General features: G+C 46.1%; 1 protein-coding gene across 1 annotated transcript in view; it reads left to right on the forward strand.

The window, feature by feature from the left end:
* Positions 1 to 24137, forward strand: part of MTURN (maturin, neural progenitor differentiation regulator homolog) — a 122724-nt gene that overhangs the window by 93369 nt on the left and 5218 nt on the right. Inside the window, exon 2 of the mRNA XM_086942078.1 lies at positions 5573 to 5695. Within this exon, the coding sequence (XP_086798204.1) occupies positions 5573 to 5695 (123 nt within the window). The remainder of the gene's footprint in view (positions 1 to 5572; positions 5696 to 24137) is intronic.

The following is a 24137-nucleotide window of genomic DNA, read 5'->3' on the forward strand; positions in this document are numbered from 1 at the left end:
TGCGGAGGGGCCCTCCGCGGGCGTGTGATTAAGTGGCCTGGCCATTGGGTTGATGAGGGAGTCTGGCACAAAACGTGCACTGCGGCTTAGCCCAGGCAATGACTGGTGTCGTGTCGTGTAGTAGGCATGCTGATGCCAGGGTGATATTACTGTGTAGGTGGTGAATGATGACTGCAAACAGGAGTAAACATTTCAACAAATAAACTTCAAACCCACCCCCCCTCCCTGCTACCCTGCTCCACGGACAAACTCCCGCCCGCATCCCCAACTTTGCAGAGTGCTTCAGCCCTCCCCTAAACATCTTACTTGCTCGTAGGGTTGGTGAGTCCCCTCTGGGCACTGCCTGTGCCCACCCTACTCAGCTACGTCCGAGCCACGGTTCCGCGGCCCACACAGTCTCATGAAACAATACAGGTAAGTGTTACACCGGAGCTGATTGTCCAGAGTCCAATGGATCCCTTTCGAGGTCGGAGTCAAGTTCTGTTTCGCCTCCCTGGTGTGGTCGGTGGGAGGACTGACTAGGCGATGTCCGTTCAGTCTGGTGTCGCGGCTGGTCTCGCTGTGAGCGGTGTCGTCGCCCTGCTGGTCGCCAGCCCTCCAGCCATTCTTGAGCCACCTCCGGCGTGTCAAAAAACCAGGTCTTCCCCTCGGCCACTATTCGTAGTTTCGCCGGGAACATCATGGAGTACGGCAGTTCTCTGTCGCGCAGTGCTTTCTTAACCTCTGTGAAGGATTTACGTCGCCTGGCCACCTCTGCCGTGTAGTCCGGGAAGAACGCTAAGGTTGCATTCTGAATCCGTACTGGTGGTGAGTTCCTCGCCGCCTGTAATATTGCGTCTCTGTCCCTGAAGTTGAATAGCCGGGCTAGGACCGGTCTAGGAGTTGCCCCCGTCTTAGGTGGGCCCCCCGGGACCCTGTGCGCTCTCTCTACCGAGAAGAAGTGCGACAGGCCCTTGGGCTGGAGCTTGTTCTTGATGAGGTCTTCTACATAGAGGTCCATGGCCCCCTTCCCCTCCGTCTCTGGAAGTCCAAGGATACGCACGTTGTTACGGCGTGAACGTCCTTCCTGGTCGTCCAGCTTGTCGTGCAGGAGTTTGGTGATTTTTTCCATCCTTTCCATGGCCAATTGGAGCTCTGAGGTGTCTTCTACGAGCGATTTCGTGACCACTTCCACCTGCGACACCCTCTCCGCCATTTTGTGAAAGTCCGCTCGCAGCAGAGATACTTCTGAGGAGATGGCGCCCACTGTGGTTTTTACTTCTGTGAGCGTTTTCATGATGTCCTCCAGCGTTATTGTCGTCGTCTTTTCTGCTACCTGGGCATGTCCCATGGAGGATCGCCCTGTAGTTTGCTGCTGCCCTTGGTGTCCATAGGCGAATTTATCCAGTTTGGCTTGTGTGGATCCGCTCCTGAGGCCTTTTCCCGCCATGGTGCTGGGGCCTGTGGGTGCCAGAGATATGTCCCAGGTGACCGCGGCTTGTGGGCCAATGGAGGTCTCCGGTAAGCGTTATCAGCCAGCCAGGAGCAGGTCTCACCGGACGGCAACGCGGGAGTCCAGGAGCCGCTGATGCGTACCGTGCCGTTGTCCCCGATATTCTGTCTCCGGGACGTCACTGTGATCCCCCCCCCTGCTGCTCTGCACTGCACCTTAATCCGTGTACTGGACTGGCCGCCGTGCACTGGGTCACTATTGTCGTGGCGACGCTGCTGATGGCCTGGGGGTTCCCCTTGTGTTCCTCGCTGCTGCCCGGTGTTTCTTCGTCCCCCCGGGGCACCTTCCAACTGTCTTCTGTCCTGGCTCGGTGTGCGGGCCCTCCGTCTCCCCGCTTGCATGCGGTGACTGGGATTGCCCCCCGTAGCGTCGCGGCGCCAGGTATGTCTTTTTTCGGGGGGGGGGTTTGCTGCGAGTCAATGTCCCCGTTCCGCGTGACCCAGGCTGGGGTTGCACTGACCTCTGCACCGGTCTGGTCCTGCTTGGCGTTAGCAGCAGCCTGCTCGTCACCTGAGGGTTCCGCCAGTAGTTGTGGGCTTGGTCCGAAGGTAGCGCTATGCACCGGGGTGTGATCACTGTTTCCCGCCGGCTCCGCCGCACTTCCGCCGGGGCTCCGACTCTACGCAAGGCCGGTGCTTCGCCTCCCGCTGCAGGCCCCAACTCGTCTCACGATGCTGCTCGGGCTCCGGTGCTCCGATTTCGTCAAGACTTGGACCGGTGACACCGCTTGGGTCCCGGACTCGAACGCCGCCGCTTCAGGCGCGCTTGAAGGCGGATATATATGACGGATTTATGAAAAGGCTGCAGTGCCCTCGGGAGCTCTCACGCTATGCGGCCGCCATGCTTGGCTGCTAGCCACGCCCCCCGTTAGCCTCACTTCTACACTCGTTAGTCTAAGGTCTCTACTTCTGCTGATGGTCTTAAGAACGTAATACAGATGCTTTAAGGCACAACCATGAGAATGAATTGTCTTTTGTATGTAGGAAAAACCTTTACTATTGGATAAGTAATAAATACAATTTTTATCCTTTACACATTTCACTTTAATCACACAAGCTTATCTGCTTCGAGTAAAGTGTACAGGGTGTGTGTTCACTTGCTGTAAGGAAATGCGGTTCTTTCGGAAATATCACATTTAACTTCCTTTCCAGGCCAGTTTACAAATAGAGCTAAAGCAAACCTGTACTATCAAGGCCAAGCTGTGTGTGTGTGTGTGTGTGTGCGGCTGGCTGTGTGTGCGGCTGGCTGTGTGTGCGGCTGTGTGTGCGTGTGTGTGGGGCTGGCTGTGTGTGCGGCTGGCTGTGTGTGCGTGTGTGTGCGGCTGGCTGTGTGTGTGTGTGTGTGCGGCTGGCTGTGTGTGTGTGTGTGCGGCTGGCTGTGTGTGTGTGTGTGTGTGCGGCTGGCTGTGTGTGTGTGTGTGTGTGCGCGCGGCTGGCTGTGTGTGTGTGCGCAGCTGGCTGTGTGTGTGTGCGCAGCTGGCTGTGTGTGTGCGCGCGGCTGGCTGTGTGTGTGCGCGCGGCTGGCTGTGTGTGTGCGCGCGGCTGGCTGTGTGTGTGTGCGCGGCTGGCTGTGTGTGTGTGCGCGGCTGGCTCTGTGTGTGTGGCTGGCTCTGTGTGTGTGTGTGGCTGGCTCTGTGAGTGTGTGTGTGTGTGCGCGGCTGGCTCTTGTGTGTATGTGTGACTCTGTGTGTATGTGTGGGTGCAAATGCAATAGGTCTCACATTTGCGAGAGATTAAGCTATTGCCATTGTATATGACAATGCCATTTATTTATCTGTTTCCAAAACCAACACATAAATACAAATGTTGTCATTTACAATGCCAATAGCTCTAACTTTTCCAAAGGCGAAACCATTGCATTGTAAATGCTTGTTTAATTAGCTGAGAGCGCTGGATTAGGAAGGACGCAAACCACTGAAGGACTGTACCAGATGTGCCTGCCATCTGTGAAAGGGTGGTTAGGAGAATGTCAAAGGCTGCAAGAGGTCTAGGAGGACTAGTAGGCAAGCTTGGCCATCATCCAGAGACCTGTGCAGATCGTCTGTGATGTTCAGAATTACAGTCTCTGTGCAGCAGCTTTTCCTGAACCCAGATTGGAAGGTATCATACGCTCTGGTTGTATTTTTCAGTGTGATTGTTGAGTTGTGCAGGAACACATTTTTCAGTGGTTTTGGCACCGAGGTGAAGAACGGTTATAGGTCTGTAAATATTCAGGTCATTCTGGTTGGCGTCCGGCTTCTTGATGAGGGGGGTTAATTGGCCGATTTTAAGGGAGGCCGGCATGGAGCTGGTGGTTAATGAGGAGTTAATGGTTTTAGTCAATTTAGGAGAGAGTATTTTGTTTCTAATTTTTTGACAAGCATGTAAGGAAGGGGGTCCGAGACGTTGGCTTTAGGCAGGCAAGTTTTCTGAGGACTTCTTCTTCAGGGATTGTGACAAATTCCTTCCACTGTGCCTCGTTTTCAGTTGCAATCAAATGAGGTTGGTGTTCTGTATTGCTGAGGGACTGAGGTTGGGGGGCATCATCGGTTGCCAGTGTGGCATTGGATGGGCCCTCATTTTTAGAGAGGGTGTTTTTAAAATAGGATGGGGGGGCGAGGTCCAGTGAGAGTTCGATGTTTGCTATTTTTTCAGAGAATATTGTGGCGAACTTTTCACAGAGCTTAGTAAAGTAAGAGGATGAGTGAGGTGGTGGGTAGGAGGTTTGCTGTTTATTGATGTTGAAGAGGTCTTTAGGTCTGCTCCTAGATTGGTCAAGCTGGGCTCGGAAAAATTTGGATTTTTCTGTGAAGATGTGGTTTTTGTATTTTAGGCGTTCAGCTTGGAGAGGAGCAAGAGGTGGGTTGGAAAGGTTGCGGTCTCTAGGTGGGTTCTTTCAGCCAATCTAAGTTGACAACGAGAACAATTTTTGGCAACTGACTGGGGTATTCGGCGTGTGTTCCCCGCCCAGTGCTTAGGTAGGGTGGTTTGGGAGTGGAACTTAAGTTGGGTAATATTGAGGTAAAAAATAATGATGTGGTGGTCAGTCCAGCCTGAAGGAAGAATACTGTGAAGGGATATGCTGTCATGCTTCGAAATGATTGCGCCGAGGGTAGACCTTTTATTGTGTGTTTGCTTGTTGCAGTGTTGGGTGAGATCATTCGCTTCCGGGAGGGAGGCTAAGGCTTGTACTGTTGGATTTTCGGCATTGTTTAGGTGCAGGTTTAGGTCTCCTAGTATGATGTCTACTCTGCCCTTGAGGGAGTTTTTCATAATTAGGTCCACAAAGTATTGAGATTTTCCACCTGGCAGATGGTAGAAAACATGAAATTTGATGGGATTAGGGCCTTCGGAGGAAAGTTGAACTTCCACATATTCGTAAGTGGGGTATTTTGTTGTGTTGAAGGGATTAGGCAAAGATTATTTTTATGGATGATCGCTAGCCCCCCACAAGTGTGGTCCTTGTGATCACACCAAATGATTGAGATGCCAGATGGGGGAGAAGGTCGCTATAAGGAGATGAGTGGTCATTCAGCCAGGTTCCGTTAAAAAGCAGGTGTCGATTTTGTGTCTTAGGATGGTTTCAGCTATTTCAGTAGCATAGGCAGGCAGTTCTATCGCGTATAGCTACTCCTAAGAGAGTAGATAGATGTATATATATATATTTTTTTAGTCCCTGCAGATTGTTTGCTGCTGTCATACATTACATAGCGCTCTTTCTCTCTAGTACATCTACATTGTCTGTAGCTGAAATTAAATACTGAAATGCAGTGGGTCACATAGGTTGTAAGAAACAAGTTATGTAAGGTAGTTTGCAGAGTACTTTTTGACCTTTTAAGAAAGAACCCAAAATAGTGTAAGTGTTCTGTAGTACCTTTGTACTTTGTGGCACTAAGAACTGAATATATTTAATATTTTCATAGATTTTCTTTCTTATCAAGATGTATTGCTGCCCAGTATTATTTTTTTAGTTTGTGTGTGTTTCCAGTTTGTAATACATTGTGGTAATTCTAACAGAAATATCTTCCTGTATCAAGAGTGTACTCTGCTACATCATATAGCGATTAACCCACATGGCATTGTCTGGCTATTTACATTCTAGCACGTGTGGAGTGAAAGTGAGGACTGTTTGCCATTTCTGCAGCTCGCACAAGACTACATCTCTTCCTGTGGCAAAAAGACACTACATGAAATACTGGAAAAGGTCTTCAAGTCATTCAGACCGGTAAGCACACTTTGTGTCCTCTGATCTTCATTGTGGAGTTGATGGCTCAATTTGGCAATTGCTTTTCTTTTGTCTCTGTGCTATCACTTCTTAATTCATGCACCACAGTGATGCCTCATCAGCTAAGAGCCAGGGCATCAGGGAAACAATCCTTTGCAATGCAATAGGCCTTGCATTTAAACGCTCTTGAGCTATTGGCATTGTAAATGACCATGCCTTTTATTTATATTTTAGTTTTTAAAATCTAAATGAAAGGCACTGCCATTTACAATGCCAATAGCTTAAACTCTCGTAAATGTGAGACCTATTGCATTGCAAATGATTATTTTTTTTGTTTTTGTTGCACCCTTCTCCTTGGTAGGAGAGCGAGGCGGGGGAGGGGCTGGCCTGTAAATCCACACTCTCTGGCCGGCCCCGTACAGAAACAAAAGCGCATGTTGAAACATGACGCTCACCTCTGCTTCTTAAATCTAAATTGAAAGCAGCACCGTTTATAAATAAATAAAGGCCTGCACTTGAAGTAAAATCAGTGCAGTTTAGTAAATACATAAAAGGGCATCAGACATGCTGCGTTTGATCGAGATATAAAAATCCAAAACTTGCAGTGCGGCGTCCATGAAGCGGCCGCTGTTCTGGTACACGAGCAGAAGCAAAGCAAAAAATTGTGCTTACAAGACTAAATAACACATACTATGTAACCACCGCATTGCATAGTCTAGTCGAAACGTCGACACCCTTCCCTTGATCAAGACCTGTACCTACTTGCCTCAACATTTCAATTTACAGAATTGCATGTAAATCTTCTATGCACAGGCTTGTTGTAACTGATCTTTGTGATCAGTCTTGTGAAAACTTTTGATTTGTTTATTCCTTTAATACTTTATTCACTACCCAACACCACTATCCTATACTTTCACCTCTCCTTCATGCGCGCAACCTATGGTCAGTACAATATTAATTGATTGATTCTGTAATAACGTGTAATTTGTTATATAGTGTGGCGCTTGTTTCTTGTGTGTGGTTTATCAAATTGATGCAGAGTTAGTATCTTGTATATGTGATCTATTAATTTGTGGACATTGTGCTTTTGCAAAGTAAATTAGCATTGTTCAATTATGGTCATGGACCATTGTTCTCATTCCAGTATTGTGCCCAGGTCCGTATTGACGTTAAGGGCTACCCCATTATTAATAACTGTTATCTCTTATGTTAACTTGTCCCTAGCTGCTCAACCTGTGTGAATGTTCTGAGTGGAATGTTGGTGTGAGGGCTGAGTGTGGAATGCTTGGATAACTGGAGCAGAGTGACAATTGGATGAATGGGGCTGAACAGCTAGCAGGCTGCTCCCGGTGGGACTGTTGATGGTTACATAGGACTGCTGATATACCTGTTGGTGAGGATTTGTACATGTTTATCTACTACTGGAATAAACCTACATTGGCTTCATCATACCTGTGTTGTCCTGATTACTACACATATTTTTGGCGACGAGGTAAAGCCGTTCCTACGCAAAAACGGAGAGTACAAGTGGCCTAAGACACCTCATCATGATTTATAATATCTGCTGGAGTAAAGATACTACAAGTAACGGACGACTGAACAAACCAAAAGGAACAAGATGTGATGGAAAAGATATTCATGAGGCCTCACCTTACTCTAAAGACATTAAGCTTCAAAAGAAACAAAGAAAACAACCACAAAGACAGCGCGCTGTGCAGTCCCACCAGTGTCCATCACACTGGACAGCCCCCAAACAAGCGTACTGTACATCATCTCAAGAGGTTACTTCTACAACCTACTTCAAGGATTCTGCGCACAATCAACCTTCCAGTACAGTAAGCCTCTTGATTTTCGTTATGAACGCTGCGCAGAGTATGACAAAATGTGCATGTAGTTTCCTGATTTTTACCTGCGTTGGAGTTGTGCTCCCTACACACTGGGATCTGCATAGATTCAAGGATGAATGTGCGCAATCTAATTTATATTGACTTTGGCATCCAAATCACCAGCTGCAGAGTATCTTGATGTTAATGGCAATTGACAGTGTAAAAACATGTAAGTGGACGTGTCTGGAGACACATAGCAGTCATGCCTTGCGTGTCCCTGGAGGAAAGGAGTGGTGTAACATTGTTGGCAAATGACCCTTCTGACTCTAAAATGTGTCCACTGGTTTGTATTTAATTACAGACTATTTACTGCCATGAGGTTCATCTATTTGACCTCTGTGTTACGAAGAAAATCACCTTGGGCTCAGAAGAAGTTTTTTTTTTAAACAGATTTTATTGTTAGAGACACAGTAAATGCAGAGCCCTGCCATCCAGAGTCAACTGCCACAATCAATGTATCAATACCAAGTTCAATATAATACAAAGAAGCAATTCCATCCCCCAAAAAGAGGCATAGCAAGAGCAAATGGATATGCAACCCCCCTCCCCACCCCCCCAACACCGCGCCCCCCCCCACGCCAACCCCCTCCCCCCTTGCGCAACCGCTGCTCCACCATCATACAAGCAGTAGTCATATGCACCATAAACCAGCCCACCTCTTCCAAATCTTGTAATGCTTGCGGGGACACCCCCAGCGACAAATATAGGCTGCTCCAAACCCATACTAAAGTCCAGGCCGTTCTTCCAGGCGGCAAGTGATGGGGCCCGGGGCGCCTTCCATGCCCTTGCAATATCACGCTTTGCCAAAGTGAGTCCCAGCAGTAGCAGGTGGCGCTTATACCGGTTGCCCCCCCACCCCCCAGCCATAACAGGCAGCAGCGCCATCTTAGTATCTTCTTGAATCTCCCATGCCAGAACCTCCGCCAGGCAACGGTGTACCCCCTCCCAAAATCTGCGCAGCACCGGACACTCCCAGACCGTGTTCAGCAGTGTTCCCTCCTCCAAGCCACATCTGAGGCAGACGGGCGACGCGACCATACCCGCCCTCCATAATCGCCGCCGAGTGTAATATGTGCAATGTAAGTACCGGAACTGTATCAAACGGAGACGCGTGGAGATCGCTGCCCCTCTAGGGCTCTCCAGGGCCTAGACCCAATCCTCCTAGTCCAGGTCACCGACGTCCCGTTCCCAGGCGGCCCTAAGGCTGACCAAGTCCGACGAACAGTGGCGCACCAGCATCTGGTAGATGCGTGACAATTTCCTATCCGACAACTCTCCCATAAATATTGGGCCTCGAAAGGGCTGAACTCCGGGAGCTGTTCCAAACCCACCAACAAGAGCGACAAAGCGTGACGAAACTGGAGGTATCTGAAAAACTGGGTGCGGGGCATCCCAAACTCTTCCTGTAAGGCTGTAAAGGTTTTAAGCACGCATCCCGACAGGACATCTCCCAGGGTGGAGAGGCCAATCGCATCCCACTCTCGGAAGCCCCTCAGCGCATTCAGCTGGGGCAACCGCCCATTGTTCCATAAGGGGGTCTCTTGAGTGAGGACGTTCCACCATCCCATCCTCCGCAGCGCCTGTCACCAGACGTGAAAGACCACTTGCGTGGCTACCGGGAGGGACCTCCGCCGCGGCGCTGAGTATAGCAGAGTGTGCAAGAGTGTGTGCCCATGAGTAGCCGCTCCACAGCGTCAGAATAACAGTTTTACCGTTTTGGAAGCAGGCTGTCATGGTAGCACAAAAATCAACAGAGATGTGATAGCTTTATTATGCTGGTTTTATCTCATTTCACTCGATTTTTGAAATATCCCTTATTAACGTTTATTTCTTGGATTGTACATTTTCCCTTAAATGTAATCTGCTACAAACAACTGTTGGACTGTGTTTCAAATTTCGAATTAATCTTGCGCCTCTTACCTGGCTCTGGTGTCACGCAAAGCAGCTACAGATTCTCATGACGTCTTCTTCCTTCAGCAGCAAGCATTGCTGTTTTTAGACGTATTTGGTGCTTGGATATGCTGGGAGCCATCCGGTGCGGCGTAAAAATACGTGCCACCATCTTGCTGTGGACAACATTGTATAGCTTTGCCTGGCTTCACATAGCCACGCAAATTTTGCCAACCACAGGGTTTTTTTTTAAATTCACCTTTCCCTTCTTAATGGACCTTCTACAGAGTTGTTGGGAGTATTATGACTCACGAGGATGTCGTATTCAAGGTGAATGATTTATTTTCTTCTTCAGGTTCCACTCCAGGATTTCAAGTAACAGTAACGTTAAGAAATTTCCTTATCATAATGGGCAATACATACTTGTACAGTCTTATTCCTTTCAATGGAAAAGATTCTGTATCTGGTGTAGGTCTGCTAAGGTGCATCCCTTCACATCCTCTCCAGAAGAGATAAAGCCATACCTCCTTCATTTAGCTACTTCTGGCCTCGCCCACGCTTCCATCAAAGTTCACCTAGCAGCAATATCCTGTTTCAGAAGATCTTCTACAGGACCTTCTCTTCAGTCCAACAGATTGATAAAAAAATTCTCAAAGGTCTGTTTTGGACTTTCCCTCCTGTAAAATCTCCACCTCCAACATGGCAACTCAACGCAGTACTTGCTCGGCTTATGAAGCACCCTTTTGAGCCGATACACAGAGCTGACCTTCCTTTCCTGGAAAACTGCACTCTTTCTAGCCCTTGCATCCGCAAGACGAGTTAGCAACCTTCACGCTTTCACAATACAAGATCCCTTTCTTCAATTCAAGAATGACAGGGTAATTCTTCAAACTAATCCAAAATTTATTCCAAAAGTACCGTCTGACTTCCACCTAAATGAGTATTGCCGTAAAGACTTTCTTTCCGAATCCTCAAACAGCAGCAGAAAGAGCTCTACATTCACTGGATTTGAAACGCTGCCTTAAGTTCTCCCTTGACAGAACAAAAACTTTCCGCAAGTCCAACCAACTTTTTGTGGCTTACAGTTTGCCCAGGGAGGGTTTTCCCTCACAAAACAAAGTATTTCCAGATGGATCTCTGCTGCTATTGTCTTCTGTCACCAGCAGGCTGGTCAGCCTTTACAATCAAGAATTTGTGCCCATTCTACTGGGGCAGTTTTTACTTCTAAGGCAATGTTTGCAGGTGTGCCCATCACAGACATTTGCAGAGCGGCAACATGGAAGACGCCGCATACATTTACCAAACATTACTGTTTGGATACAGTGCTAACAAAGTATGCAGCAGTGGGACAGGCGGTGTTGCGTCTATTTCGATAGATGTGAGACTTCCTTCCTACCCACCAGCCTTTCTCTTATTTTTCCATGCATATTTCCCTGTCATACCTTTTGCCAGACTGGCAACTTACTGCTTTGCATTTTAATGTTGATATATATATATATATATATAACGTTCACTCTGCTGCTTGAACGGCCCTCGACCAGCCAACGTTGATGCCGTCGGTAGTAGCAGCTGCTACCAATGTTTTACAGGTACTGGATCCCACCAAGTAGAAGGACACAGAGACGGCACACCAAGAAATCTTGCACAGACCCTTTATTGTGCACTCGTTAACCAAGGACGACGCGTTTCGGCGTAAGCCTTTATCAAGTAACCACCATTTTGTGTTTTGCCACACTTATAGTCCCACAATTGTTTCAATACACAATAGACATAAAGAAAATACTCGGTAACATGCATAATTACTGATGAACTCATTTAGTTTCAAAAAATTCTCAAGAAATATGTCCGAGTTTTAACCTTAAATATATACAGTGCTCATCGATTTGGTGAGAGCGTGTGGTATAAGGAGTTGGCTGTATTTAATTACCTCTCTGGCGATAATTGTCGATGATCGTCATATATAAATGACAGTGAGCCGCCCCAGAAAAGAGATTCCCAGTAGGAATTCTCATACGATATGTGCCCCGCATCAAACAATATAGCCCGTCAATTTGAATATTATGTTCCATAGTGACGTGGTACCGGTAATAACCATCCACAGACCGACCTAGGAATGACGGGCGGCCGCTAGGTATCTAGGGAATTGTAGTTTAGTAGATACCGCGGAACGAGACAGTAGTCCCGGAATTTTTTAAGGGAGCTCCCTGATTTGGATGCGGGATAGGACACTGGGACTGGATTATGTCAATAGAGGAGAGCTCCCCTCGTGAATTGACCATCATGTATGGCTTGCAAGAGGGTAATAGGTGGTAAGGTCAAGGTGTGAGTGCTCTCTTATTGAGGATGAGTGTAAGGTGAGGTATATCAATCCAAATGAATGTGTTAATGCTGTGAAAAATAAATAATACAATAAAATTATATGTGACAACCAACTCGAATTGCAATCCATTTTCTTGAGTGTGGTGTCATACTCCTATATCTAAACATTGCGATTCAGACAGTGGGAACATTAGGATACAGTCTACTACTCAGTAAAGGCTGTGCCTTCCCCACTCATTATCTTTTGCATATATGTACATAGGAGAATTTGTCCAATAAAACGTGAAAAGTGTGACACACAAACATTCATCAAACCGCGGGTATGCTTCTGCTCTGCACTGGTTAGTTCTAGGAGCCTATGTGGGATGCTAATTCTTCCCCATAATTCAGTCCTTTTGGGGCCTTGCTCTCCATATCAATGATTTTTCTAGACTCTCTCATCCTCAGCTGTGTTTCGCGGTCCCCACCTCTAATGGTTCTAGGTATCTTATCTATTCCGTAGAATCTCAGGCTGCCGTTATTGCTGCCATGTGTTTCTTCATAATGGCGGGCCATAGGGTAATTATGGTCCTTATTAGAGATGGCACGGAGGTGCTGTAGAATCCTAATTTTTAAAGGATGTTTAGTGCTGCCCACGTACTGGAGCCCACACGGGCATTCCAGCACGTAGGCAGTGAATTCGGTGTTGCAATTGATTGGTTGATTAATGGTTCTTGTTTGACCTGATCCTGTTTTGTAATTTTTACAGGATTTGCCATTGCGATCACACTTGCAGCTACCACATGTAGTGAAGCCATTAGGAATCGGGGGCCACTTTGTATTAGTATCTTCTTCGGGGTAACTGTGAACCAATCTATCTTTCAGGGATCGTGCCCGTCGGTATGTTATCTGAGGTCTATTTCCCACTAGTCCTCCCACGATAGGGTCAGATGTTACTAATTTCCAGTTGGCTCGCATTATTCTTTCCAAAGCCCAGGCTCCCCTACTGTAGTTAGTTATCATTCGGGGTGCACTCGGTTGGATACTATTTTCCATCGCTTTCCTTTTGGAGTCACTTTTAGATGTACTGAATAGGACTTCCTCATGTTTTAAACCCTGAACTTTGGTCTGCCGTAATTGCAGCACCGACGTGGATTTCCACAATGAACAGAAGGCCATGATTGAACGCTTTAGCCAAAGAGGGTACAGCGATGAGGTATTAAACAGTGCTCAGACCAAAGTTCAGGGTTTAAAACATGAGGAAGTCCTATTCAGTACATCTAAAAGTGACTCCAAAAGGAAAGCGATGGAAAATAGTATGCAACCGAGTGCACCCCGAATAATAACTAACTACAGTAGGGGAGCCTGGGCTTTGGAAAGAATAATGCGAGCCAACTGTAAATTAGTAACATCTGACCCTATCGTGGGAGGACTAGTGGGAAATAGACCTCAGATAACATACCGACGGGCACGATCCCTGAAAGATAGATTGGTTCACAGTTACCCCGAAGAAGATACTAATACAAAGTGGCCCCCGATTCCTAATGGCTTCACTACATGTGGTAGCTGCAAGTGTGATCGCAATGGCAAATCCTGTAAAAATTACAAAACAGGATCAGGTCAAACAAGAACCATTAATCAACCAATCAATTGCAACACCGAATTCACTGCCTACGTGCTGGAATGCCCGTGTGGGCTCCAGTACGTGGGCAGCACTAAACATCCTTAAAAAATTAGGATTCTACAGCACCTCCGTGCCATCTCTAATAAGGACCATAATTACCCTATGGCCCGCCATTATGAAGAAACACATGACAGCAATAACGGCAGCCTGAGATTCTACGGAATAGATAAGATACCTAGAACCATTAGAGGTGGGGACCGCGAAACACAGCTGAGGATGAGAGAGTCTAGAAAAATCATTGATATGGAGAGCAAGGCCCCAAAAGGCCTGAATTATGGGTAAGAATTAGCATCCCACATAGGCTCCTAGAACTAACCAGTGCAGAGCAGAAGCATACCCGCGGTTTGATGAATGTTTGTGTGTCAAACTTTTCACGTTTTATTGGACAAATTCTCCTATGTACATATATGCAAAAGATAATGAGTGGGGAAGGCACAGCCTTTACTGAGTAGTAGACTGTATCCTAATGTTCCCACTGTCTGAATCGCAATGTTTAGATATAGGAGTATGACACCATACTCAAGAAAATGGATTGCAATTCGAGTTGGTTGTCACATATAATTTTATTGTATTTATTTTTCACAGCATTAACACATTCATTTGGATTGATATACCTCACCTTACACTTATCCTCAATAAGAGAGCACTCACACCTTGACCTTACCACCTATTACCCTCTTGCAAGCCATACATGATGGTCAATTCACGAGGGGAGCTCTCCTCTATTGACATAATCCAGTCCCAGTGTCCTATCCCGCATCCAAATCAGGGAGCTCCCTTAAAAAATTCCGGGACTACTGTCTCGTTCCGCGGTATCTACTAAACTACAATTCCCTAGATACCTAGCGGCCGCCCGTCATTCCTAGGTCGGTCTGTGGATGGTTATTACCGGTACCACGTCACTATGGAACATAATATTCAAATTGACGGGCTATATTGTTTGATGCGGGGCACATATCGTATGAGAATTCCTACTGGGAATCTCTTTTCTGGGGCGGTTCACTGTCATTTATATATGACGATCATTGACAATTATCGCCAGAGAGGTAATTAAATACAGCCAACTCCTTATACCACACGCTCTCACCAAATCGATGAGCACTGTATATATTTGAGGTTAAAACTCGGACATATTTCTTGAGAATTTTTTGAAACTAAATGAGTTCATCAGTAATTATGCATGTTACCGAGTATTTTCTTTATGTCTATTGTGTATTGAAACAATTGTGGGACTATAAGTGTGGCAAAACACAAAATGGTGGTTACTTGATAAAGGCTTACGCCGAAACGCGTCGTCCTTGGTTAACGAGTGCACAATAAAGGGTTTGTGCAAGATTTCTTGGTGTGCCGTCTCTGTGTCCTTCTACTTGGTGGGATCCAGTACCTGTAAAATATATATATATATATACATACACATTGAGATATATATATAGATATATCTATCTATCATAGACAAAGATTCTCCCACTCAGAAGAACGGAACAGGCTGCTTCTGGATGCTTCAAAGTGTATTTATTAGAGGCACGAAATCAGCAGCTCCCTACCGACGCGTCGGTAGGGAGCTGCTGATTTCGTGCCTCTAATAAATACACTTTGAAGCATCCAGAAGCAGCCTGTGCCGTTCTTCTGAGTGGGAGAATCTTTGTCTATGAAATTAAGGGTGTCCGGCACCCATACAGGCTCGCCGTGATATGAGACGAGGAACAGCCGGGAAAGGTTGTTGGAATATATATATATATATATATATATATATATATATATATATATATATATATATATATATATATATATATATATTCAAAACTTTATTCGGTTATTAAGACAGAATAACCATAAAAGTACATTAAAAGAAAGTCATGATTACAAGAGATTCTTACAATAAGATCGATTACAATATACAGAGGTTACTTCCACATAATTCAGATTGCAATTAATTTTCGTGATTTAAAAACATTTTTTAGGAAATAAATACGACACTTAAAATACTATCAAGCTTCTGTACAGCTAAAAAAGCTGGGCGACCGCGATTAATTCCCATAGTCTTCAAGAGTGGAATAACCCACGTTCATCTAGGTACAGAATCAAATTTACAAAAAAATAATATATGTATATCCGTTTGTACTGACAATTCATCACAGGGACATTTTATGAAACTTTTTGACTAATCATTCATTACTGGGAAACTAAGTAACCGAAACAGCAAGTTCAATCTAAAACGAATTAATAAAAACCTTTCATGGTCACTCATTGGTAAGCTCAAATACGATTGTACATTTCTACAAAACACAATTTGTTTGTGGGCTGCTACGGTTATTTTCTTCATTTCAATCATAGTTCTATTCTCATGCAGGTAAGTCATGCACTTTTCTTTTAAGGCTTTTCTAGAAATGTTACATATAGAAGATGGTTCTGTGAAATAATACCCCATACCCAATGCAGTGAGGAATTTCCTCACATAACACAGCCATCTTAATTTGTCACTCTTCACTAGCCCAACCGCATTGTTCATTATTGTGCGGTTTAATTCACATTCGTCAACTGTCCATATTCTGTGCCATAGTAGAATTGGTGCCGTTTTTATAGTATCTTCCAAGTAGGGCTCCCCTAATTCTACATGACAAACATACGTTGAAACACTCTGTTGAACTGCTAGAAGATATTTCATGAAGAGATTTTCAACAACCTGCAATGAGCTCACATTAGCATGTCCCCATAAACCTGTGCCATATGTTACAATCGCTACACAAGTAGCTTTATATATGGTTAGCATTTCCTTGATTGGTCTCTTCCCAATTTTACGGCTAAAGTTCTTTAGGGCCATAATTGATTTGCTGAACAATAGTCTCCTAGTACTAATAGTGGTATTCCATAGGCCCTTGCAATCAATTAAAACTCCTAGATAACAAAATGTTGGGGTAACATCAACTGGGGTATGCCAATATAAAGTGCCCTTCTCCTATTTTTTAATCCCGATCCACAAGACATGGTGAAGGTCTTAGATCAATTAATAAGCAAATCTAACCTTGTCATGAAATCACAGAATGAGGTAACCAACCTCTGCATAGCTTGTGGTGTTCTGGCCATCAGGACGGCATCATCGGCATATAGCAGGGTTGGTATGGGCCTTTCCCCCACCATTGGGAGGTCCCTACACTCAGTCAGTAATGTACTCTCCACATCGTTAATATAGAGTGTGAAGAGGAAAGGAGCTAGCACACAGCCTTGGCGTACACCTCTTTTAATTCCGAAAGATTCGGTACATTCCCCATTTTTCCCAAATCTAACTTTTGCAGATGCTCCAGCATAGAGTTCACGAAGAAGGTTTATGATAGAGCGATCTACACCCATGTTATCCATAACCAACCAAAGTTTGCTGTGCGAGACGCAGTTGAATGCAGAGGTAAGGTCTACAAATGTTAAAAATATTCGACCCTCCTTGGCTTTGGTATACTTTTCAGTTAAAATATGCAAGTTTGGGCATTGCTCAATTGTCCCTAGCCCTTTCCTGAAGCCATACTGTAAATCGCTTATAATTTTATTCTCGTCAGCCCACATTTGGAGTATGTTTAAAATTACTCTTCCTAGGATCTTGACAGTGGAGTCCAATAATGATATTGGGCGATAACACTTATAACTATCTCGATCACCCTTTTTAAAAATTGGTACTATCAGAGATTGGCACCATGAAGAGAGTAAGCCCTCATTTAAAGTTGCATTAAAAAGGCGTGCAAGAATCGGAGCCCATAATTCCCTGTTGTTTTTATACAGGCCGACCGGGACCCCATCGGGGCCCGGTGCTTTCCCTCCCTGAGATGCATTAATACATTCATGAACCTCTGCTACAGTAATTTCAGGGGATAAAACACTACAGGGATAAAAAGAGGCTTCCATCTGGGAGTTCTCAATCGCACCATCCTTATTATCATCTTCATCAGAGTACAACCTTACAAAGTATTCAACCAACTCTCTTTCTGTTATTGCCACCTCTAACGAGTCTGTTTTATTATAGTTTAAAAGAGGAGCATTAACACCTTGCCAAAATGATGCGGGACCTTTACCCATTGAAGCCACACACAAGGCCTCCCATGCCTCTTTTTTGAGGACATTTTTCCTGCCTCTAAGAGTTTGCTTATAGATGTTCCTGCATTCTCTAATTAGACCACTATCCTTTACTGAAGCATGTAGTGCTTGCTTTAAATTTGAATATGCCTTTGTGCATGCGGAGTCAAACCACCCCTTCTCCACCCTACATCTACCTTTAGTATCAACCCATAACAGCTTCTTAATTTGTTCAACAATCACCAAGAAGTTCTTAATTATATCAGAGTCTGTGGTGTTTTCATCTGTGCATACATAAAATTGCGGCAGCATTCCCTCTATCAGTTTTTGAAGAAAGTCTTCTGGGGCAATTTTAGTCCATTTTAAGGAATAGCCATTTTTTTCTACCCATGAAAATGTTATCGACTATTGTTTTGGGCTTGGCCTTACCACAGATTTCATTAATTTTCACTCTCAGGGTTAAACTAAGGGGAAAGTGGTCACTAAGTGAAATATTAGGATAGCAAAGTCCTGTATCATGTCCCCATGTCTAGCAGTCATGATAATATAGTCAATTACTGTATTTGCCCCTCTTCCATTAAATGTAGGAAGAAAGGGGGCCTCGGGGCTGATCAGTCCATTCACAAAACCCAAGTCATTCCCAAATATTATTTCGTTTAGGTAGTCCCCGCACTTAGTGTGATCAAAGTGGCTGAAACTAATATCTTTGTCAAGATTTACTCCACATGTCCCTTTCTCTCCTTTAGTACATAAAGAACAATTAAAATCTCCAGCCCATATAACACAGGCTTCCTTGGAACTCCCTTTCATCACGGTTTTAACATCATTTCCTAGTATTCTAAAAACATTGTCGACGTCTTCTCCTTCAATGTTGTTATCGAAATGTATCAAGACTAAAACCTTCACTTTATCAACTGCAATCCTAATAATGTGATAATACTTGGTGTTGGAGACTACTTCTATTTTTGTGCATCCTAACATGTTGGAAACATAGGTGCACAAACCTCCTTTAGCCCTACAGTGGCGTGAACCAATAGCTGGGGAAAAATAAGTTCTATAACCATTAATATGAGCTGGTTCTACTGTTCATGTCTCCTGTAGACTTACAACATCGTAGGTATTCAACTGTTTGACCCAATTTTCATTTTCTAATTTGGAACTTAACCCTGCAATGTTCCAACTCATAAATGACCTAATTCCCTCATCTATTTGGCTTGCCACTATGTCTGTTTCGCTATTGTGCTCAAGGATAAACCCTGGGGGAGTTTCATTGTATTGCCCAGTACGACACACAGATTCCCGCTCCTTGCTCGTGGGTTCCACTATATTTATCTTATTGTTTGCAATAGTGATTCCCATCCCACGGTCCTCATGCTCTAACCAGTTGCAGGGAATAGAGTTAGTAATTCTGAAGTCTGTGAACAGTCAGTCAATGTCCTCTAGCCCTTGCAGAGTATGATATTGATTTGATAATGGAATATCAAAATTAAAATTCTCTGTATCTGGTCCCAAACTCCCCTTTCTGCCATGAGTTAAAATTGAACATCCTAGGCTTCATTGCTGGATAAAAATGGGTCAAATCCACAGTTTGAATCCCACCAACATCATAGTCGGAATTCCAATCACATATGTATCTTACCACGTGTCTATCTCTAAAATTAACTATTATGCAGTCTCCAGGAAGATCTTTATACCTGTGCTGCTGGGAATATGCACTTCATGGAATTGGCATTAGAACATATAACAACTGGGAGCTTCATAGAACTAGCATTAGAACTCACTCTAACCAGCAACAACATACATGAGGCATAGGATATTCAAGAGGGAAAAATGATAAGACACTTAACGCGTTCGAAGCACATGCAGAGGGGTAACACAGAATAACTCTCAGGAGTCACATTTAACATTAGCCAATAACTTTCAACAGGCCAACTGGCCTCTATGGGCTAGGACGCCCCAAAGTCTCAATGTCAGGACAGGCTGCAGGTAGCCCGGAACAAACCTACACGTGGCAGCTGCCCACGAAGTGCTGGGCAGCTGTAGAGGATAGGGCCATCGTGGGAGCCTCGCAGGCTCTGAGGAATGAGCGCCAAAAGGTAGAGCCTCTCGGGCTCGCAAACCAAAGAACTGGCACTCGAGCCTCTCTGGGCTCGACAATGAAGATGCTGGGGCCGAGCCTCGCAGGCTCGGAAGGAACAAGGTAGGCGGAGTCCCTCTCAGGGGACTCGATATCACTGGGGGCCCCACGGGCCTAGGAACACAACGAGCTATTCACTGGAGGGGAGGGGCGGGCTGCAGCAATGTGCCCCGACGCCCCCTCCCCTTCTCGGCACTCACTGGGTCGGCGCGCCAGTCTCCTCTCGCTCTCCGGGGCTCTCCCTCACTCTCGGGAGCCCCGGGGGGGGGGGGTCGTCAGCATCTGGTGGCAACGCAGGAGCGCGGAGTAGGCTCCCGCTGCTACCTGCTTCCTCGTACTTTCGGGGGGGGGGGGGGGGGGCCAGATTCAACAGTCCTCGGGCTGGCAGCCAATCACGGCGCGACGGTGGAATCCCGGTCCGGCAGCCAATCCCAGCGCGGCCCGGGGAGGACATCACGAGGGGTCCCGGGCCGGCGGCAGTGAACTCGGGGGAAATGACGAGGGGTAGGCTCCCTCAAGAGTTAATGACATAAAGCGAGGTAGGCTCTCGCTGGGGGCCCAGGGCCCTTCACACGAACGGGGCAAATGCCGAGTGGGCACCGGCTTGGTAAGAACAGCGCTCCCAAGCGCTAGGCACACAAATCGCGCTCTCAAGCGCCATGGGTCAATGAAAAGCGCTCTCAGGCGCTAGGGCAATAGCAAGCAGTCGAGTTCTTCGGGGGATGCAGCAAAGTCCAAAGTAAAGTCCCCCAATCAGCCCAGCAAGGCAGAGGGGTTCCCCCAGAAGTCCTCCAGACATCCATCAGGGATCCAGGGGCTGGGCAGGGCTCAGGGAGGCAAGCCTTCCCCTAAGCCCAAGCAGCAGCACGCCCCTGGCAGGATTCAAGTCAGAAACAAGAACATTTTCAGAGTGTCACAGCACCCTTTTTATATCCAACATCCTTTGTCTAAAGGGGCAGGCAGGGGGAGAACCAGCCAGAACTGGTTATGGGGGATTCTTTTCACTGGCCAGGCTAGGGACATCAGACGCACCCCAGGGGGTGGAGCCAGCATTGTGTGGGGAAAACCCAGCCTCATTCAGGACCCTCAAACCAGACAGTCAATCCACAAGCAGGCCCAGGCTCACTCCTCCCCTCACATCAGCATGCTAAACACTCCATTCACCACCGGGGCAGACCCTCCCAGACTCTTGGAGCCAGGCTCACCAGCCAGCCTCAGCCAATCACTCGCCAGACACAAATTACACAAATATGCCAACTTCTAAAAGTGGCGCTTCTACACTAGACACAATCATACCGCATATACCATTGCGCAGCACTCAATCTCACGAGTTCACACATACCAGACTCGACCCTGCACACCCCACACATCAGGAACTACCAGGGACACATACATTCCCCATGCATTCCTATGGGAGGGCAGGCCTCTCTCCACCACACGCACTCAGAGTGGGAATCACCATCCCCAGGTTACATATAACAAAGAGAAACTTCAGGGGTGAACCTGCCAGAAGGGCCAAGTCCAACACAGTGGCCAATCCAACTTACTCTACGAACATGCATAATCTCAGCTTGGATGTATTCTGGTAGGGGTCTATTGCTATCTAACCAATGTATCACCTTATTTTTTAGTTCTACATAGGTTTCCCCTCTTTCATTTCTTAGCTCTGGTACTCCCATCATGACAACAGTATAAGGAGTTGACTGTGGGGGTAAATCCACAGGTGGGTGTTTAGTTTTTTCTGTTCTGCTAATGGTCTTCTCGACCTTTTTTTATCATTCTTGTCCTTATTTTCCCTCCTTGTTGGTCCCTTACCAGCCTCCCTCTCTGGCCCTTCTTGTCCAGTATTCTTACTTGCTTGTACTTGAGTACCTAAAGCTGGGGTCTGTTGGACAGGGCGATTATCGCCCTTTGCTACCAGTGGCGTTGACTTGCCAGCTCCCTTAACAGCGCCACTAATAATGTTTGTAGATGTTGTAGGGTTAGATATAACAACTGGCTTGGCATAAGTGTTCATTTGTTTCAGTGTTTCTGAGTTAGCCAAGCCCATCTTTTCCAGATTCCCCACTTTGTCTACTAAAACCCTTAGTCTTTCCACTATTGGCAGAATAAGTGACTTCATTAGCTGTTCGGGTTGTTTCATAAGATCTATCGGATTTATGGATAATATGTCTTGTTGGGCCCTGCACCTCTCCTCCTTGTTCTGCTGTTCAGCACTATTGGACTGTATTTTGTTCTTACCCCCCTTCTGATTTGTTGGGATAGGTATCGATTTCTTCTGTGTCCCTCTCATTTTATTCCCAGGCAGCAGTTTTCTACTAGATACCAAATTGGTTTTATAGACTTTCCCTCTCAAATGTAGTGGGGGTATCACACTTGGTATCTTATCTGCTAAATCAGTGTTATCAATACTACAAATATCTATCCCTTCTGCGTCATCCGACACATTAATTGTAGTTAATGGTTCCTCATCTGGCCTCATATTAGGTGTTAATGACAACCTATTTTGTCGTCATGCAAAATCTCTCGGTGGACTTTGGTTTGAGGAAATAACAGTTTACATCTTTTTCAGGGAGGTCTGCATATGAGTCCATTAACATATATATATTTATTTCTAATGCTTTTATGTTCTTTATGGAAAAGGAAAGGACGCTTATCATTGCTTTCTATTCTGATTCAGGTATGTGAATCTATGAAAGATACCCTGATACTGGATAAGAAGTGCATTTCTTAACTAACTGCAGTTAGCCAGTATTGGTATCTTTCATAGATTCACATGCAAACCACTGCCTCCCTTGGAAGGGCTCACCTAGTACTCTCAGTTGTACCTCTAAATAGCAATGTGCTTAAGAAAATCTGAGGGACTAGAGCTCCTTCCAGGAAGGTTCCAGAGGGTGGTGGCAGCTGATTGGTTGCTCTCTAGAGTTTGGTCCTTATTACAAAAGAACCTGGATATGTTACTAATGTGAGGCCTTTAGCCTATTACGCTATATGTCTAATGGGACATTACTTTATTTGTGTACCAGGGACTTCCATCCCGACGTCAGGGAATGATTCAGGCATGTGAATCTATGAAAGATACCAATACTGGATAACTGTAGTTACAGGTAAGTAACACATTTCTTTTGGAGCATCCCCATATGGTATGTAGAAATGTTCCCTCTTCCAAATGTACTGCCTTGTATTTACTAAGCAGTCTCTGTTGCTGCTTTGACTGTTGTAGGCTTAAGAAGTATATCTTCTGCTATATCACGCGGTCCAGGGACCAAAGCAAATGATCTTTAGGAGCTGTTCTTGTTTGTAAAGGTCCAGTATGACCCATACAGTTACTGTGGAGCCTGTATAGGAATGTTTAACTTAGTAGCAGCGCTTGCCACAATGTCATCGCCTGGAATGGTACAAGATGTTGATGCAGCCAGTGATGCTAGAGTGTAGGATGTGATACCATCCGATACGGTGGAAAGTGATCTGAATTTTGATAGAGATCTGATCTTATGTTTTTTCAGAGGTAAGGTGAGGTGAAACTGGTTATCATAGAAGAGGCTTTTGATCTGATTTTCTTTTTTCTTGGAGACCTAGGAGTAGGTATCAACACCAATCTTGTAGAGCAGTGGTTCCCAAACTTTTTTGGCCCGTGGCTCCCTTGACCTAATTGGCGGTTGGCCGTGGCTCCCGCCATTTTATTACCGGTGGAAGGGTGGGTGGGGATGTAAGCCCGACCTCGGAGTACTCCTGTTGCATTCTGACTGCCCCCTCTATCCATGCCTGCCCTGCACCCTCCGACTGCCCCTTCTGTGCATGCCTCCTTTCTTCATGACCTCCGACTACCCCTTCTGTCCATGCCAGCTCCATACGTGCCTTCTGACGCCCCCTTCTATCCATGCCTGCTCCCTTTGTGCCCTGAGACTGCTCCTTCCCTCCATGCCTTCTCCCTTTGTGCCCTGAGACTGATCTTCCCTCCATGCCTTCTCCCTTCGTGACCCTAGACTGCCCCTTTTCTCAATGCCTGCTCCCTTTGTGACCTGAGACTGCCCCTTTCCCCCATGCCTGCTCCCTTCGTGCCCTGAGACTGCCCCTTTCCTCCATGCCTTCTCCCTTGGTGCCCTGAGACTGCCCCTTTCCTCCATGCCTGCTCCCTTCGTGCCCTGAGACTGCCCCTTTCCTCCATGGCAGCTCCCCTGGTGCCCTGAGACTGCCCCTTTCCTCCGTGCCTGCTCCCTTCGTGCCCTGAGACTGCCCCTTTCCTCCATACCTTTTCCCTTTGTGCCCTGAGACTGCCCCTTTCCTCCATGCCTGCTCCCTTCGTGCCCTGAGACTGCCCCTTTCCTCCATGCCTGCTCCCTTCGTGCTCCAAGTCTGCCCCTTTCCTCCATCTCCATGCCTGTTCTCTTTGTGCCCTCAGACTCAGGCGTGCAAAACCCATTGGACTCCAAGGGCTTCAGCGCCCCCTCAGTCCCTCCCCCAGTCGTGTGTGGCAGCCTGGGGATA

This window comes from Lissotriton vulgaris, chromosome 10, assembly GCF_964263255.1.
Source record: "Lissotriton vulgaris chromosome 10, aLisVul1.2, whole genome shotgun sequence".
NCBI classification, from domain to species: domain Eukaryota; kingdom Metazoa; phylum Chordata; class Amphibia; order Caudata; family Salamandridae; genus Lissotriton; species Lissotriton vulgaris.